The 17,537-nt window shown below is 44.4% G+C and overlaps 2 protein-coding genes across 2 annotated transcripts; both read right to left on the reverse strand.

Annotated features, from left to right (window-relative positions):
• Positions 1-384: 384 nt before the first annotated feature.
• On the reverse strand, positions 385-5,389 carry rund1 (RUN domain-containing protein 1). The gene is made up of 5 exons (NM_001140126.1): positions 4,865-5,389; positions 3,773-3,931; positions 3,457-3,655; positions 3,236-3,331; positions 385-3,147 (listed from the first exon to the last, which is right to left on the reverse strand). The coding sequence occupies exons 1-5, from the start codon at positions 5,255-5,257 to the stop codon at positions 2,285-2,287; spliced, it is 1,710 nt and encodes a 569-aa protein (NP_001133598.1). The 5' UTR covers positions 5,258-5,389; the 3' UTR covers positions 385-2,284.
• Positions 5,390-7,880: 2,491 nt separating this feature from the next.
• On the reverse strand, positions 7,881-16,885 carry LOC106592569 (progranulin). Its single transcript, XM_045720234.2, has 17 exons — positions 16,703-16,885; positions 15,530-15,670; positions 15,122-15,259; positions 14,334-14,462; positions 14,080-14,164; positions 13,885-13,991; positions 13,511-13,661; positions 13,279-13,383; positions 13,085-13,176; positions 12,703-12,945; positions 12,057-12,267; positions 11,845-11,936; positions 11,463-11,705; positions 10,702-11,031; positions 9,220-9,462; positions 8,698-8,943; positions 7,881-8,483 (listed from the first exon to the last, which is right to left on the reverse strand). The coding sequence occupies exons 2-17, from the start codon at positions 15,668-15,670 to the stop codon at positions 8,340-8,342; spliced, it is 2,700 nt and encodes an 899-aa protein (XP_045576190.2). The 5' UTR covers positions 16,703-16,885; the 3' UTR covers positions 7,881-8,339.
• Between the last annotated feature and the right edge of the window lie 652 nt (positions 16,886-17,537).

Below are 17,537 nucleotides of genomic sequence, written 5' to 3' on the forward strand. Positions count from 1 at the left end.
GCCAATTGTGAGACTCCCGATCACATCCGGTTGTGATACAGCCCAGGATCGAACCAGGGTCTGCAGTGATGCCTCTAGCACTGAGATGCAGTGCCTTAAACCGCGGCGCCACTCATGTCAAGCTTATAAAAGGGAACCTAGAGTCATCCCTATATTGAGTTTCTCTGTGACATGTGGCAATCAAGGCGTCCTATTCAGTTGTTGGCACAGTTGCCAGTGTTCTCTGATGCTGCTATGCAAAGTGAAGGCTTGCAACTTGACTAAACTAAAGACAAAAGTGTCAGGCATCATTATTACCCCTGTATCTTATACGACTTATTAATGTGCATTGACAACAAGTGTGTTGAAAGCAATGAATGGATACAAATTGTGCATGGGCTGAAATAGGTTTTTGAAATAATTTATTTGCTCACATTCATAGTTATTGAAAAAAAAAACAATAAACAGCTGTATAACTTTTTCTCAATCTGACCAGTAGGGTATGCACAGAAAAACAAAAACAAATCGGAGACAGTAACTAAGTCTCATTTTTCATACAGAAATGTACATTCCTTAGTAGTAGTATCGTGACGTGTGCCTCTATGTTTGTGTTAACAGTAGTCTTGACATGAGCACAGTGCATTTGAAAAGTGAAAAGTAACAATGCAGGCTAAATGAAGGGGGTATTGATATTCACACTAACACCTCAGAAGTATGCAAACCAAAGTATCCCTTTCGATGTAGAACAACCTGTCCTCCCATACACTACATGGAGATGCACACCAGTAAAGCACAGACACCAGTAAAGCACAGACCAGATCCAAGCATAGTCTGGTAGTGGTCCGGCTGAGGCATTTGCAATTTACTATACAACAAAATAGAAATAGATCTCAATACAATACCATAGACCATAAGAGAATAGAAGAGAAAGTCTGGGAGTAGCAGTCACAAAGTAGGTTACACCTTAATATGAGGGTTGGGAAAACCATAGTAGGGATGATAAAAGTTTTCACTCATGTGGAAATGAACAGTATCTATGGTTTGTACATTCAGCTTTTCAGGATACACCCCATGTGATTCACATGTAATAGGAAGATTTCACTTCAAGTGGTTTTCATTCACCATTCAAAAAACTAATAGAAACAGAGAAAACGATCACATCCCACAATCATCTTAAATATTGGACGATTAAATATATAATTATATATAAGCTAAATAGTTAAATCATATATATTTTTGTAATTTTTTTTAATCACTTCCATTTGGAACAGTAAAGAAGCAGCAGTTAATACAGGGCCTCTACATTATCTACCTTCTTTAAGACACGTTAGGCAGATTCTGGTTATTCCTCAACGGAGAGACACTACATGCTGCATGAGTGATCATTTAGATTTTCAGAACACTTGTGACATCTTTAGAATGTTGACCTCTCTTCTACATTCATTGGTGAGAGCATACACTGTTGCCATGTTCATTTGACCTGAGTGCATTGAATAGTGTGTGTCTTCTGTGAACGTAACAGTGGAGCTTTGAGTAACCACAGAGAGAGCAATGCTCTGTGAATGTGAACTGTAGTAACCCATATTATTCTCTTCCATAGAGAACACAAAATGTACAGTTTAGTGACAGTGCAGGATACTGGTCTGTTTTTGCCCATACTACAGAGTATGGGGAGGGAATGACTATACATTTAGTCCAATTGATGATCACCCATTCTATAGGTTATCATTATACAGTAGTGAATTACTGTAAAAGGCCAACCTCACGATATTATCTGCATAGGTCTGAGCTACTGTATCTCATCTCCATAGGGACAAGTCAAACAACATCACATAAAGGAAGTGTTTCCTAAGGGGAGGCAACAAGCTCCATATAATGCAATGTAACAAGTCATTATGATCTTGATATACTACCTTTGTGTGGTTATGGGGGGGCATGGATAAATTAAACGTTAGTTACAGATTTGCTATATAAAAATCAGATTTGCTATATAATGCATCTCAACATTGCACACTTGATTTTTGTTGAACAGCTTTGCATGGAATTCATGCCATGTTTTTAGACCGGATGCTAACAAAAAATGTTTTGACCCAATGACCCAAGATAAATTTAAAGTAAAACGGATATAGCAACATTAGCACAAATCTTTTATGCCAATTATAATTTCAGCACTTGAGGGAGACCCAAACCATGCCTTCCGGTCCTCAAGGGCCAGTTGATTGTATTATTTTTTACCCTTAAAAATCAGGCCTGGTAACCATGTGAGCTGAAAGCATGGTTTTGGGTGTCTCTCGACAGTCCCTTCTCAGAAGGCATCCTTGATGTTCTTGAGCTGCCTCACAGCCAGGTCCACCGGCAGGTTAAACTTTAGGTGGCTGATACGTCCCAGGATGCGCAGGGCTCCCTCGAAGCCTGTCTGGGCCATGTAGCTCCAGTGCTGGTAGTGCGGGTGCACCAAGACCCCTGACTTGCAAAGCAGGTTAAGCCATGACACTAGCCTCTGCTCATTCAGAGCCATGCATACAAGAGCCTTGAACTCTGAGTCTGCTCCTCGCTTGTAGCGATCGTGTTCCAGCAACACTGAGTGAATGGCCCAGAGCAGAGACTGCTTGGGTGTGACAGTGACCGGATTGCCCGCAACAGGTAGGCTGAAGGACTGCGAGAGCTGGCGGGCTGGCGACTCCACGAAGGCCTTGCCGTTTTTGGAGTGGTAGTACTTGACAAAGAGCTCCCAGGGGTGGATGGTCGTTGGGCCAGGTCTGTAGGGCAGCAGGCAGGAGATGGGGGCCAGCACCAGGCTCATGCCCTGGGAGGGGGAGTAGAGACCGTGGGCTAGCAGGTCTCTCAGAGCCATGGCCAGCTCCTTCCTCACTGAGGCAGTGAGCTCATCACGGGACCCCAGGGCCAAGCTGCTGTTGTAGCTGACCACGTGATCTACCGAGGGCTGTCTGCACGAGGCCTGCACTCGAACCCGGTCTACAGCCCCCTCCAGACGCTGCAGCAGAGGGCCGTAGTCCTGGCCCCCTTCCCCCTGCGACCACATGCTCTGGGGAACGTGGCCAGCCGCACAGCCAAACTGGCTAACTGCAAAGATCTGCAGCACAGCCAGGGCCCGCTGGATCAGCTGCAAGCCTGTCTGCCTCATCTTCTGGGCCTGCTCTGGGTCCACTATGGGCAGGAGAAGAGAATTGTTAGAACAGATGTATTGTGAGTGATGTTGTAGAACCTATGATAATAATGCTGGGTGATAACTGACTTTTCTTCCTCCCTCCAGGGGCTCTGGTGTTGGGCCCTGCTGTCCTCGGCTGCTGGCTGGGTTCACCGTCAGACAGAAGAGGGTTCCCTACCTCATCTGTTGGGTAAAGGGAAAATAAGTCAGAATATTGGTGGAATATTTTGGTAACAAAGTGTGTATTAGTGAGCTTCCAAGACACCTAACCACAGCCAACATGGCATCCCAGGCCCACTGCCACCTACCCTGGATGAAGTTGATGAACATCTCTAGGTCCCTGATCTGGGTCTTGAGCTGGTCCACCAGTTGCTCCTTGACCCTAGCTGGGTTGACTATTTGAGCGATGGCAGCATCCACTCTCTGTCTTAGCTCCTCAGGCGTCAGGTTCCCTATGTCCTCGTTGAAGTTCACATCCAGCTTCTTGATCAACTCGTCAATGATTACCTGGCAGTGGAAGAGTGGAACCGTCATGAGTATTACCAGGACATTACACATGGGGAGGAAACAACATTGTATCGAATAGACTTTTGGGAGACTTCTGGTACATGAACGGAGCCCTACCTTCTGTCTCTCCATGACCACCGACTGGGGCAGGGAGTCGTAGCTGCCCTCCTGGTAGGCATAGCGCTCCAGGTCATCCAGCTGGGTCTTCAGCTGGACGATGAGCTCCTTCTGCTTCTCCCTCTGGACCTCCAGACGCTCCCTCTTCTCCCTCTCACTCTGTGTGGAGAAGAGAGAACACAGAATACACTGTCAGTGGAGGACTGGGGTGTACAATGGGGAGGGTCTATACACAGCCCTTATTGATCATGCATGTTTACTAGACAGACTAAACAGATGCTGGAGAGGAACAGAGAGCTGTAGCCATACTCACCAGGTCCTCCTACAAGTAAAGCATGTAGACACAGAGGAAATCAGAAAAAGAAAAGCTTTAATCAAAGACAGTATTACATAAGCAGGCATTGTCTCGAAGGTAAATGGAGAGTTGCATGGAGTAAACAATGTGGTTTGGTTTAGTTGTGCATACAGAAGCTATTATTACAGAGATAATGATCTTCTGGAAGCTGTGAGTCACTTATTGTGTTGATGAGATACCACCATTTTCTATCTTCCTCTGGAGATAATAGATCTCATGGAACAGAACAGAGAGCACAACCTTGATGCAAATCAAAGCCTTAATCAAAAGCCAGGTAGCCGCCCGGATAATTTCATTTCCTGTGAGATGTTTGACAAGATGGTGGCTGATACTGCCGGGGTGTGTGTGTGTGCGCATGTTTCCGAGTGTTGCATCCCAGGGTGTGTCTGAGTCTATATGTGTCCAGTGGTCATCCTCACAGCTGTCCGACTGACACTGAATGATGACCAGCCTACGTAAGGGCAGCAACTAATGCAATCACCCGGTATTACTGGTGGAACACTGTGTACTGACGTTGGTGTAGGCCTAAATTGGTGTCTGTCTGGTCTGTTTTGTGGGGGACTAACATAACCTATTTTTCTACACATAATGGATAGCTTATAGCTTGCATAATCACACAACCTCAAGCAATTGAGTGTTTGTGTTGACATACTTTTCCCACTTACTGAAGAGGAAACATTGTTTACATTCTTAGATCAACCAAGTCTGACCAGCCGTGGGCTAGATGGACTACTTACCGCGTTTTCAAGCTGTTGCGTATCCTGTGGCCTGCATCCCACAACGTGAGGACAGCCTTTGAAGGCAAACTCCTCGAGTTCTACCAGCATCCTCTCCTTCTCATCAGTCTGAGCGTGAACAATCTGCTTCAAGCGGAACTGCACTTGTGCAAAATGAGATGTCAAAGCGAGGAGCGAGGAATTCAGCAGGCCCTGTTCGTCCTCCAGTTTCCTCAACCTTGCGGCCATCTCCGTCTCACCAGACGCAGCTGAGCCTTTCCTCCTCGGCTCGACTGCGTTTCCCTTCCCGCTCTCATCCTCCGGACTGGCTACAGCGCCGACGGGCGCCCATCGCTCGCCAGCCCCAGCAAAGGCAGCTTCGCTGTCCGAGGTTGACAGTTCCTCTGTCGACATGTTTGAAAGGTAATAAAGACAACGTTGTCCTCCGATATTAAAGTTATTGTCAACTGGAAACGACGCTTTGTTTTATCGTTTATGTACACCGTTTAAGAAATTAAAAGAATTACCACCAATGAAGCAGGTGCATCGCCATCTTGAAAGATTCATACGTGAAAGGGAGAGGCGGGCTTCCAAACGTCATAAACAGTGCCACGTCATCGTAAAAGCACTGATCTGGTGTGCATATGAACTGCCTGCAAGAAACAGCAATATGCCATTTTAACCTATCCGTAGCAAAACTTCCCAGTGGGGCACAGTGACGAAGAATACTAGGAGTACGGTTTGTTGGTGTTTAATCCCGTGGTTGAGCAGAGCACCAATTTTGAAGAAACCACTTAAATTATCCAAACTGGGGGAGAGAGTACTGGGTAAAGCGAAGGTTGTGAGGATCACCAGAGGCGGTGGGCTTGTTTTGATTCTGCGGATCAGAAGTAACGTACCTTAATCGATTTTCTACGTTGCTAGCCCATCCAACTACCTCATCCCCATACTGTATTTTTTTTTTTTATCTTGCTCCTTTGCACCCCAGTATCTCTACTTGCACATTCATCTTTTGCACATCAATCACTCCAGTGTTTAATCGGTATATTGTAATTACTTCGCCACCATGGCCTATTTATTGCCTTACCTCCCTTATTTTACCTCGATTGCACACACTGTATATAGATTTTTTCTACTGTATTATTGACTGAATGTTTGTTTATTCCATGTGTAACCCTGTGTTGTTGTATGTGTCGAACTGCTTTGCTTTATTCTTGGCCAGGTCGCAGTTGTAAATGAGAACTTGTTCTCAACTAGCCTACCTGGTTAAATAAAGGTGAAATAAAATAAAAACGTTTGAAGTGTGTGTCTCTTCGGAACAGGGCACCCATCAAGGGGGTTATATCAGTCCGCCGCAGGCGTCTTGTGGGAAATTGATTTTGAAGAGATGAAAAATATTCCTCGAGTAATTGAAGCACGTTGGATGAATCATGTGATGAATGGTGAAAAAAATAAGTTATTTGTTCTTTTGTTTTTTGATGTGGCGTCTCCCTACTCAAGTGCAGTTAGGGTATATTAACTACAGTCAGAGCATTTATCCCAAGACCAATGCAGTGTGATCATTGTGAAGCATTTGGTCATGTAGCAAGTGTTTGCAGAAGGGAGAAGCCGAGATGTCCAAGTGAAAGGGACCATATGTTTATAAAAGTGATAAATATGTGACATGTTGCAATTGCGGTGGAACAATGAAGCCACGTTCTCCGAATGCCCCACAAGGGTGAAAGAGAATGAGGTGGCTTAGTCAGGGTTGCACAGTATTTCATATGCAGCAGCTATGAAAAGCGTTGAATGGTGCTCCAGAAGAGTCCAAGGTAGTGGATAGGTCTAGGCTGCAGGGGTTGCCTTTCACCAGCAGGATCCTGACATTTTAAATGTTAAGAAGGTGGACTTTGTGGCATTTATAGCAATGGTAATTATTGGCACTGCCAAGGTGGAGAGAAGGTTCAGGAAGATAGAAATCATAGTGATTGCGGCGGAGCGGTTCCTGGGGCAGAAAGATTTCACAGCAAAGGAGTTAAGGAATATTGACCCAAGCCGTACCACCCTCTCAGGTCCTAGAGCCTGAGAAGGGAGATATGGGGATCTAAAATAAGTGGGAGTTTGTTTTGTCTATATACTATTTTTTTATTAGGGTGGATTAAGTTAGTATCATTATTACGTATGGATTTATTCATTTTATTTTATTGGTTTCCAACCGTCCAGCTGGTGGCGCCAATACACCTTTTTGGGTGTAGTCCACCATAAAACCCACAGAAAACTTCCCAGTGATTGGTAATTAGTATCAGACGTTGAATGTGGTTTTTCTCCAACTGTAGTCCACTCAGTACTCCCCTTTATCACCTCTTGAGTTTTTACCTTTTTACTTGCAAGGCCTACTATAGTTACATCCTGGGCACAGATTTGAGTGAACACAAACCAACACATGCATAGTGTACAACTGATTTGGCAATGACACATTTTTTTTGTCACATTTTACAGTAAATTAATTCCCTTTGGTAGCAACAGCCAGAATCATTACGGACTATTTAAAATGGCATAATTTCTAAAACACAAGGAAGTGGGATAATGCAGCTCGTACTTAAAACGTGGCAGCAACAAGACGGAGGGCATATGAGGTGGCAGGTAGTTTAGTGGTTAGAGCGTTGGACGATTAACCGAAAGGTTGCAAGATCGAATCACCGAGTCGACAAGGTGAAAATCTGTCCAACTGCCCACTGTTTCCAGGCCGTTATTGTAAATAAGAATTTGTTTTTAACTGGTTGTCCTAGTTAAATAAAGGTGAATATATATATATATATATATATATATATATATATATATTTAAAGTTTCCCCAAGTAGACAGTATCAGTTCAGCCACAGGGTGGCATATTTATTTTACTTAACCTTTATTTAACTAGGCAAGTCAGTTAAGAACAAATTCTTATTTACAATGACGGCCTACATATGGCAGACTAATGTAAAAGGCATTTCAAAGGTATACCTGAAACTATGAGGCACAATGCACTTCACATGATCAACTAAAAAAACACGACACTCTTCCTGTTTAACACGACACTCTTCCTGTTTTAAAGGTAACATCAAACATTGTAAAACAGTACTAAGTTTGTCATTTATATGTTCCTCTGTGTTAATCTTGATAGTAGCTTACAACTAGTTTTATATCACATTCCAATCCTTCCCTGAGCCACAACCCTAAAAGATTGTTCAACATTGGTATCTCATTTTGAGTGATTTCAAATCCTTCATAGTTTCTGTTCATGAGCAAGCATGGGTATCTCTTGAAGTAAATGTAGTAACATTCCAAGTACCTACCAATGGTGCAAAATGTTACTTATTTTCACTTCCATATATATATATATATATACATACATTTCCTCTGTAACAAACACAATTTGATATACTGTGACAGTGATATGAAGTTCCTGCGTCCCTTCATTAGTGCAATGCGTCTGGTGGTGTAGTGTGGGCCTATCACAGCAACCTAGCCCAATGTTGTCACACATGCAGGGCTCTCTTCTTGTTGGAGAAGAACACCTGCCAGTGGTCCCATTTGAAGCCAGTGGACTGGGTGCAGGACCCTCCCTCACCACAGGTGTAGCCTGTAGTGCAGCAGTGCTTCATGTCACTGCAGCACACCGCCTAGGAGGACAGGTGGAGGAAGACAGGGATAAGGTGGAAGGGAGAGTAAAAAAGACATCGAGGAAGCAATGAGAGAAATCATATAGGAATTTGACTATTCAATAGAAGGAGAGTAGATGCCTTAGTCTTGAACTCCACTAACATTAGTATGACATTTTCATTTCTAGAAGCGTTTGTGGTGTCTGTGGTGAGAGGGTGGAGGTGTATATCATACATTTGGAACGGGACAGCAGGCCCATGTAGTGGCGGAGACCTTGCAGCATGTCTCCTCATTATTGCAGACAAACGGCCCCCCACAGTGGATTTCCTTCTCCTGTGGGGTCGGGGGCTCAGGCGCAGACACCCGAGTTAGGGGTACCGTCTGGAACTGAAGAAACATTCGCTTCTGGCAAGTCCCTGAGCCCATGTTACAGCTGTAGCCCTGTGGACAGCAGTGCTCCTCATCTGCACAGCACACAGCCTATACAGGGAGACAAGACAGATACATAATTTTTTATTTAATTTAACTTGGCAAGTCAGTTAAGAACAAATTGTTGTTTACAATGACACCCTACCCTGCCCAAACCTGGACAAATGCTGGGCCAATTGTGCGCTGCCCTACGGGACTCCCAATCACAGCCAGATGTGGTACAGACATGAAAGGTTCCCCATGTGAGATAGCAGAGCAAAACTGTTTCTAGGGTTCTCTATATGCATGTGCATACCAACACACACCCTCGCTCACACAAACACACACCTTGTGCAGGGGGCAGCAGCCCCACTGTTCTGTGGAAAGTTGGCAGCAGCTGGAGCCTTCAGGGCATCTGTTCTGGGTGTCACACTTCACAGAGAGGGGGGCAGTGAGGGCACTGTCATCTGGCTCAGCTGCCAGCTTGTTGTACCATGGGATCACCACCCCACCCTTAGTGCACGAAGTCTTGCTCATATCACATCTGTAGTCTTTGGGACAGCAGTGCTCTCCATCAGCACAGCACACTGCCTGGGGAAGAGGGAACAGCGAGTAGTGAGGGAAAGGGCTTTCATTCCCTAAAATCCTTCCTCACTAGTTGGGAACACCATTAATAGTGCTGAGTGATTGACATGTTGGTTATCAAACAACTAATTGACCGGATGTCGGTTCAATTATTTTAATTCCATTTCGTTCATTTTTTTTTTTAATGAGCTCAATGTGCACGTTGCAGTTTCTTTAGGGATAAATCAGATCCAGCCTGGACTGTGAGATGTTGTAGGGAGTTGTTTCCAACAGGCCAATATTCAACATAGTTTAGCGCATAAAACGTTGTAATTAACTACAATGACTATAATCCATTGCGCATCGACTTGTCCGGTCTGTGTTTCTTTTATGCCTGCTACAGAAGGGATATAGAGAGCGCTTGAGAAGCAGACCAGGCTGGGGTTTGAGAAGTCAATGGGACAAGTAAAAAAGTGTCTTTACATTTTTTTTCTTCTCCAAATCTAATTACATTTTTTCCCCCCCCAAATCTAAAAGGTACAACCTAGATTCGAGCCAATGTCTTAAGTAGTTGAACAAGTTATTACTCCAACCTCGTGAAAGTGACAATCTTACACATTTTAATAAAAAATGACTATATTGAAGAAGTGCCTTTGATTTGATGCCATGAACATGCGCAGTTTGGCACATGATGCCCGTTAGACCCAATGACGTTTCTGCACATGAGCTTAGCTAGCCAACATCGCCATGACATCGCCTACAAGCATGATTGGATATTTCTATTGGAGAAGCAGTTTCTGCCTATCTTCATACTGTACTGTCTTTGGAGCAGCTGTTGCTTCGCGAGGTATCTCTACCTGAAAATACATGATCAAAGTAATTGATAGTTGGTATTCAGCAGTCATAAAAGTATGCCTTATTTATGTTGAAGAACTACAAAATAGTGATTTTGTCAGACAGCATAGGCAGCAGCTCTATAGAGATGAAATGATGAATTGGAATGAAATAACAAAGTTATAAATTAAAACAAATGTAATATACACAAAAACGAATATTTTATTAAAGTAAAGCAATGTGATAAGTGATAAGCAGTAATGGGCAGTCACTTCCACCATGGGACTTGTATTGTTTTATTCTGTGCTGTTACAGCATTCAACCCAAATAATCAAAACCAAAATCCGTTATTATTTATTTATAATCGAACCGAAACCGAACAGATCTCAAAAGCACCAATTGCTCAGCGCTAACCATTACTGTAACACTCACCTGTGGCAGTGGGCAGCAGCCCCATTTCTGGGTGGATTTCATAAAGCAGCAGGTGGCGTCCTTTGGGCAGCTGGTGTGGGCGTCACACTGTGTCCTGTGCAACTCCTCGTCTTCGTCACTTTCATCATCCTCTGTAGGCAGCTCCATGTCGTCCATCTGCACCCCCTGGTGGTCTGCAGGTGCCTCCTCATGATCAGGTGCCTTGGTTGTGAGGGCGGGTACCTTCCCCACCATCGGCTCTGGCCCTGAGGGACCATCACAGGTGAGGGTAGCCAGGTCACAGGTGCTGCCATGGGGGCAACAGTGCTCGTGGTCCTCACAGCAAACAGCCTTAAGGAAGGGAAAGGACACACAACAGGCATTTTCTGTCATTTAAGACTGTCACAAGCCTTTATAGAAATTATGTAGAAGTATTGCTGGTTGCAGAAGAGATTATGCAAGGTTAGAGAAAAGTTGTGACTCCCTATATTACCCAGTTCCACTTTTCAATGAAACATAGCCCCCCTTGCTATAAAACAACATCTGGTTCAAGCTCCAAAACCCCTTTACAAGGCAGAAGAAAGGTTAAGATGACAAGCAGCAGCAAGCTGACAGGAGTAAAGAATGAGGATGTGATACTGGGATGTCGTAAAGACCAAAACTAAGTGCCTCTTTGTTAGCCATACAGAATCTCTCACCGCATCGCAGAGCAGTCAAGTTAAGAGGCCATTCAATTAATTTGCCTATCCACAGCAGTAGTAGCCACATCTCTCTGTCCCTACCTCAGGCAAAGGGCAGCAGGCCCAGTCTCCTGACGCTGTCTTGCAGCAGGTGGTGTTGTCGGGACACATGTAGGTGGGGTCACAGGTAACATCTCCTGGCAATTTACCCTCCCGAGGCACGGCAGGAACCTTCTTCAGCCAGGGCTCAGAGGGGGAGCCTGAGGGGTCGTCACACGTCTGGGCAGCCAGGTTGCACTTCTTACCATGTGGGCAGCAGTGGACAAAGTCACTGCAGCAAACTGCCTGGAAGAGAGAAGAACCCAAACAAAAAGGGGAAGCTGTCACGGGACAAGCAAAAGACATGCAATCAGGTTGATCTATCTTAAAGAAATTGATTAGCGAAGAGAGTGAATGGGCCCCTACAGTATGAGACATAGTATACCTGTGTCAGAGGACAGCATGCCCATCCTCCTTCCTGTGTTTTACAACATGTGGTTCCATCCAAACAGGCCGTTGACTCATCACAGGGAACGTCTGGAGAGACAGCAGGGTGTTAGCGATCAACACAACTGGATGAGCTAACAAAATATTTAATAAAGCAGCAGGTGGTGTGGGCGTCATACTGTGTCCTGGGCCCCTCCTCGTCTTCGTCACCTTTGTCATCCTTTGTAGGCAGCTCCATGTCATCCACCTGCACCCCTTGCTGGTCTGTGGCTGCCTCTTCATGATCAGGTGCCAGGGTTGTGAGAGCTTGCACCTTCCCCACCATAGGCTCTGACCCTGAGGGACCATCACAGGTGAGGCCAGCCAGGTCACAAGTGGTGCCATGGGGGCAGCAGTGCTCGTGGTCCTCACAGCAAACAGCCTGGAGGGAGGAAGGGAAAGGACACACAACAAGCATTTTCTGTCATTTAAGACTGTCACAAGCCTTTATAGAAATTATGTAGAAGTATTGCTGGTTGCAGAAGAGATTATGCAAGGTTAGAGAAAAGTTGTGACTCCCTATATTACCCAGTTCCACTTTTCAATGAAACATAGCCCCCCTTGCTATAAAACAACATGTGGTTCAAGCTCCAAAACCCCTTTACAAGGCAGAAAAAAGGTTAAGATGACAAGCAGCAGCAAGCTGACAGGAGTAAAGAATGAGGATGTGATACTGGGATGTCGTAAAGACCAAAACTAAGTGCCTCTTTGTTAGCCATACAGAATCTCTCACCGCATCGCAGAGCAGTCAAGTTAAGAGGCCATTCAATTAATTTGCCTATCCACAGCAGTAGTAGCCACATCTCTCTGTCCCTACCTCAGGCAAAGGGCAGCAGGCCCAGTCTCCTGACGCTGTCTTGCAGCAGGTGGTGTTGTCGGGACACATGTAGGTGGGGTCACAGGTAACATCTCCTAGCAATTTACCCTCCCGAGGCATGGCAGGAACCTTCTTCAGCCAGGGCTCAGAGGGGAAGCCTGAGGGGTCGTCACACGTCTGGGCAGCCAGGTTGCACTTCTTACCATGTGGGCAGCAGTGGACAAAGTCACTGCAGCAAACTGCCTGGAAGAGACAAGAACCCAAACAAAAAGGGGAAGCTGTCACGGGACAAGCAAAAGACATGCAATCAGGTTGATCTATCTTAAAGAAATTGATTAGCGAAGAGAGTGAATGGGCCCCTACAGTATGAGACATAGTATACCTGTGTCAGAGGACAGCATGCCCATCCTCCTTCCTGTGTTTTACAACATGTGGTTCCATCCAAACAGGCCGTTGACTCATCACAGGGAACGTCTGGAGAGACAGCAGGGTGTTAGCGATCAACACAACTGGATGAGCTAACAAAATATTCCACAACACTATTGTATTGTTCTAAGAAGAAGTGTAATGTCATACCTCCTGTCCTAATGAAGGGTGGAGAAGTACCCTCCCAAAGAGAAGCAGGACTTCTATTGGCTGAGGTGGTAGTGTCTGGAATAGGTGTTGTCACTTGGGCAACTTCTGGAAATACGTGCAGCAAAATAATCATATACACATTAACATCCAGACAGTGATTGGTACGTAAATAGCCCAGGAAAAAAAAAATGCCTTTTTTTTGGGGGGGGGGGGGGGGGGGGGTGAAACCTACCATTCTGGTTTTCCCACTCTGCCCTCTTGCGGGCAGGGAACTTAGCCCACATGGGCATTTCCTTGTTGGTAGTGGATATACACTTGGATTGCTTGATGTCACAGGTGCTGCCCTCAGGACAACAGTGAATCTTATCCTCACAGCACACAGCCTGGTCAGTGCACACAGACACACAGAGAATCACCTCATGAGATGACCATATATAAACAAAGGGTTAGCACATAGGCCATGCAAATCCTCGATTAGACATCTCTCCATGGAGTGATTACAGACACTGGAGAGTGTACATGTCACACATTCAAAGGACCAATATTATTCCTGACTCGCAAATCCATGATGGTAACCACCTAGCCCCCTCCATATAGCCCCCCCACCTTGGGCATGGGGCAGCACCCCCAACTCCCATCTGGAGTCTCACAGCATGTGGTTCCCTCTGGACACTCAGACTCTCTGTCACTGCACATCACTGCAACAACAGGCTCTGCCGGGGTGGAAGAAGGCAGAGGGGTTAGTGATGATGTTGCAACAGAAGCATAAGATTGCAACACGTGACTCCACAAGAGTCTAACCTGTCTGTTTGATGCAGGAGCTGCAGTCTGTGCTGCACTGGTGGCCTTCAGGACAGCAATGTTTCCCATCAGAGCAAGGCACAGCCTGTGTGTACATTAGATCAATGTACTATTCACTCAGGCCTGCATCCTAACTTGATATCTGTGCACATAACTCCAGTTTTTCCATTGACACCAATGCATGTTTATGTGAACGGTATAACAGTATGAATCTGGCGGAAAAGGCTAGATTGCAACAGTGTTTAGGTTATTACATGAGCAACAGGACAGCAACCATAGCCTGTAGTGGCCTTCAGACAGGAGAACTCTTCGGGGCAGTGGGACTTGTCAGGACAGATGTTATCATCCTCATCCCCGGCATATGCACTGATCATTCTGAAAGACTAGAGGGGTAGAAAAAAATACATTTTACTTTTTCAATTACAAAAAACATGACTGATCATAGTATTTTTGATTACCTTCCGTTCATGTAGGTTAATTATGTTGTTGGGGCAAAATGGTTTGTTACAGTCTAATGCTATGTAAATGCTTGAGTTGAATAGTACTGCATGTACTTTTCACTGTTAATTTTCAGTACCCTCTTCACACACCGCACAAAGGATTGATTTGTTTTTGGCCCCTTATCTCTGGGGCACTAAAGGCGTAACCAGGCTGAATTCTAGTTCTGTCTGTTTAGGCTTTAAAGATCTTATCACTCCCCTATCTTAGGCTGTGAGAACTGGTTAGAACCGATTCTTGTTTGTATATAGCTTTAAGAGAAGGGTAAGCAGTTCTTTGTGTAGATGAAGAATATAAATGACTGTGTGATTCTGGACATTTTTAAGTTCCTCTCCAGTTTCATCCAGAAAGTGATCGTCCCTGCAATTGCTTGAATAAAATCTTATTGCTGATAACGGAGTTCTGCCTGATTCCTCAACAATGTGAATGATTGAAAACAGGGACACATATTGCCATGAAAGTCAACTGGTGTCATTGTTACAGTGCATTTCAACGTTGTCAATAGTCAGCTACACTTTCTTCCTGGATTCACTGACATTCTTACTTTAGGATATATGGACTGTTTAGCAGAGACTCTCTCCACCCATGGTAGGGAGACAGTTCCATTCACACACATGGACTCAGTCACAACGCAGAGTGTTCCCTCAGGGCAGCAGTGGATATGATCCTCACAGCACTCAGCCTGAGATAAATGGTAAGAGAGTAGTTTGATTAACAAAGTGTGTTAGAATCTCACATCTTACAGACCAAACAGATTATACGAGAGAATGCTAGCACAAGGGTGCAATAAAGAGGTATCTATTTCAGGGTAAGAGACAATGACACCATAGTCTACCTATTTGGTTTGTACAATTCTTATAGATATAATTCAGTGTACAAGGGTTAGGGAACTCGGGTTCAGGCTGTAAATAAAGCTAAGGGCTAAGCTCTGCAGGCACCACCCCATACATACCTGATACATTGGGCAACATTCATAGCCATCAGAGGGGACCTTGCAGCAGGTGTTGCCCTCCTCACATGCCTCTCCTCCTGGGCAGTCATCAGCAGAGACCTGGCCCAGCAGGGCCATACAGAGCACCAGATACTTCTGCATCTGGAGAGAGAGAGACAGAAATAACTTCTAACACAAACTGTATATTATATACATGCATTGTACAATCAATAACTGACAAATGTTATAAAAGCTCTTTTGTACAGAAACGCATAAAATCGCAACAATGGAGTCATCAGAACTAAATCTAGACAGAACTCTCACTTTCCTCTTAACTAGAGTAACTTTCAGACAATCTCCTGAGGTACTGCTGTAGCCTACTAAAGTATATCAAAATTCCCCAAGCTATTTTCACAGATTCACTTCCTCTTTCATGCTCCATGGGGTGAGCTTCAGAACGTCAACAGTTCCATATTCTTACCAATACAAAGCCCCCATATGCAACCACATTTAAAGAATGAATCTATGATGCAGAAATGGGGATGTGATTATACTGTTATTAAGTGTTGAGCTTCATAGGGGAGATCATTAAAGCAGTCTACCATTGCTTCAATCTTGTTTAGGCTACTAGACACAAAAATGATGCAGCATACAGCATTTCTACTTTCAGTTTACCTGTTTTTATGAAAGGAAAATTCCCCTTAATCTGAGCCAAGTACCTCCCATAAGAGATACTTTCCTTCATTGTGGTATCAAGAGCAATAGGGAACACAGGTGTATTAACCACAGACAATATTCACCTGACAATCAGTACTGTTCACTTACTGTATTTTGTCACAAGGTAGTTTCAAAAGGAGAAGAAAATGGGCGTTTAACAGTTTCAGAAGAACTGTGGACCCTGATATATCACCATGCTTCTTTTTATATTGGCACACACTCAATCACGTTGGTCTTAATGTGCATTTAGAATTTTAAAAGATGGACCCACCCACCTAGGTCCATATTAAATGATTTGATATTGTTATCACAAAAGACAATGACAACAATTTAAAAGCAATGACAAGGATAGCATAAACAATATATGCAATTTAATTTGAAGTAGAACATTTGGTGCAATTTCACTTGAGAAGTTTAGAATTGAATATATTTGTCATTGAGATCTTGCTACTATATAAATCCAAAAGTTGACCTTACCTCTATCTCAGTGACTTTACAGGTGTCCGCGCTCCTTGACAATGTACCCGACTTCTGAACGCGCTGACGTTTCTCAACAACAAAATATCAAGTACAGGAAATATGTTCACGCTCCTAAATGTCTTCCTAGCTATTCGACATTCTGAATGGTTTACATAGATGTCAATCTACCACACACGCGCCACTGACAGGTACTAGAAAAGCTTCTCCGCTAGGTGGTGCAGTAGTTCAAAGGACAAATACAAATACTGTCATTGGGACAAACCAATAATAGCAGATAGGATGGAGGAGAAACAAGCAAGGGCAAGGACTCAGATAATGTAGTGGGGCGTTTCGGACCTCGCCAGTGGCTGCGCTACAGGTGTAGATGGGGGATATGCCATTGTAGATTAGGAGACAGTAGTTGGCAGTGAATTATTGGGTCAACCTACAGGAACATGGGGTGTCTCATCCTGCAAAGGGATTTTACAGGCATGCTGGGAACATGAGCGAAGACAGAACACAAGCTTTAGGTGGGTAATACCCAGGCGAAGGAGATGGGACTGTAATGAAGGCAGTTCAGTCTGATGGTAGCTATTCCTGTAACTCCACAATGGCTACTCCCTCCTCCAGTAGTTGATCTAGAAGTGTTGGAGAGACTACAGAAAGATAGGGAGGGTGTTGATCCATCTGATTTGTTTAAGAGATGTCTGGATACTGTGTATCAGGATCTTGTGGCCATTTACACAGATGGTTCAGGACGTACTGGGTCAGCGTTTGCGGTGTAGGAATGTGGGGTGGCAGTCAAGAAACATATTACAGATTATCTGGCTGTATATAAGGCTGAGTTGATAGC

Source organism: Salmo salar, chromosome 06, assembly GCF_965601325.2.
Source record: "Salmo salar chromosome 06, fSalSal1, whole genome shotgun sequence".
NCBI classification, from domain to species: domain Eukaryota; kingdom Metazoa; phylum Chordata; class Actinopteri; order Salmoniformes; family Salmonidae; genus Salmo; species Salmo salar.

Coding starts and splice junctions, on each gene's coding strand:
- rund1 (NM_001140126.1), bottom strand. CDS start 5,257: ATGTCGACAGAGGAACTGTCAACCTCGGACAGCGAAGCTGCCTTTGCT. Junction 3,932..4,864: donor CGCAACAGCTTGAAAACGCG/GTAAGTAGTCCA, acceptor TTCTCCACACAG/AGTGAGAGGGAGAAGAGGGA. Junction 3,332..3,456: donor GTTCATCAACTTCATCCAGG/GTAGGTGGCAGT, acceptor TTTACCCAACAG/ATGAGGTAGGGAACCCTCTT.
- LOC106592569 (XM_045720234.2), bottom strand. CDS start 15,670: ATGCAGAAGTATCTGGTGCTCTGTATGGCCCTGCTGGGCCAGGTCTCT. Junction 11,937..12,056: donor GCCTACAAAGGATGACAAAG/GTGACGAAGACG, acceptor CTGTCTCTCCAG/ACGTTCCCTGTGATGAGTCA. Junction 8,944..9,219: donor GCTGCTGCCCCCTGCACAAG/GTGTGTGTTTGT, acceptor CTCCCTGTATAG/GCTGTGTGCTGTGCAGATGA.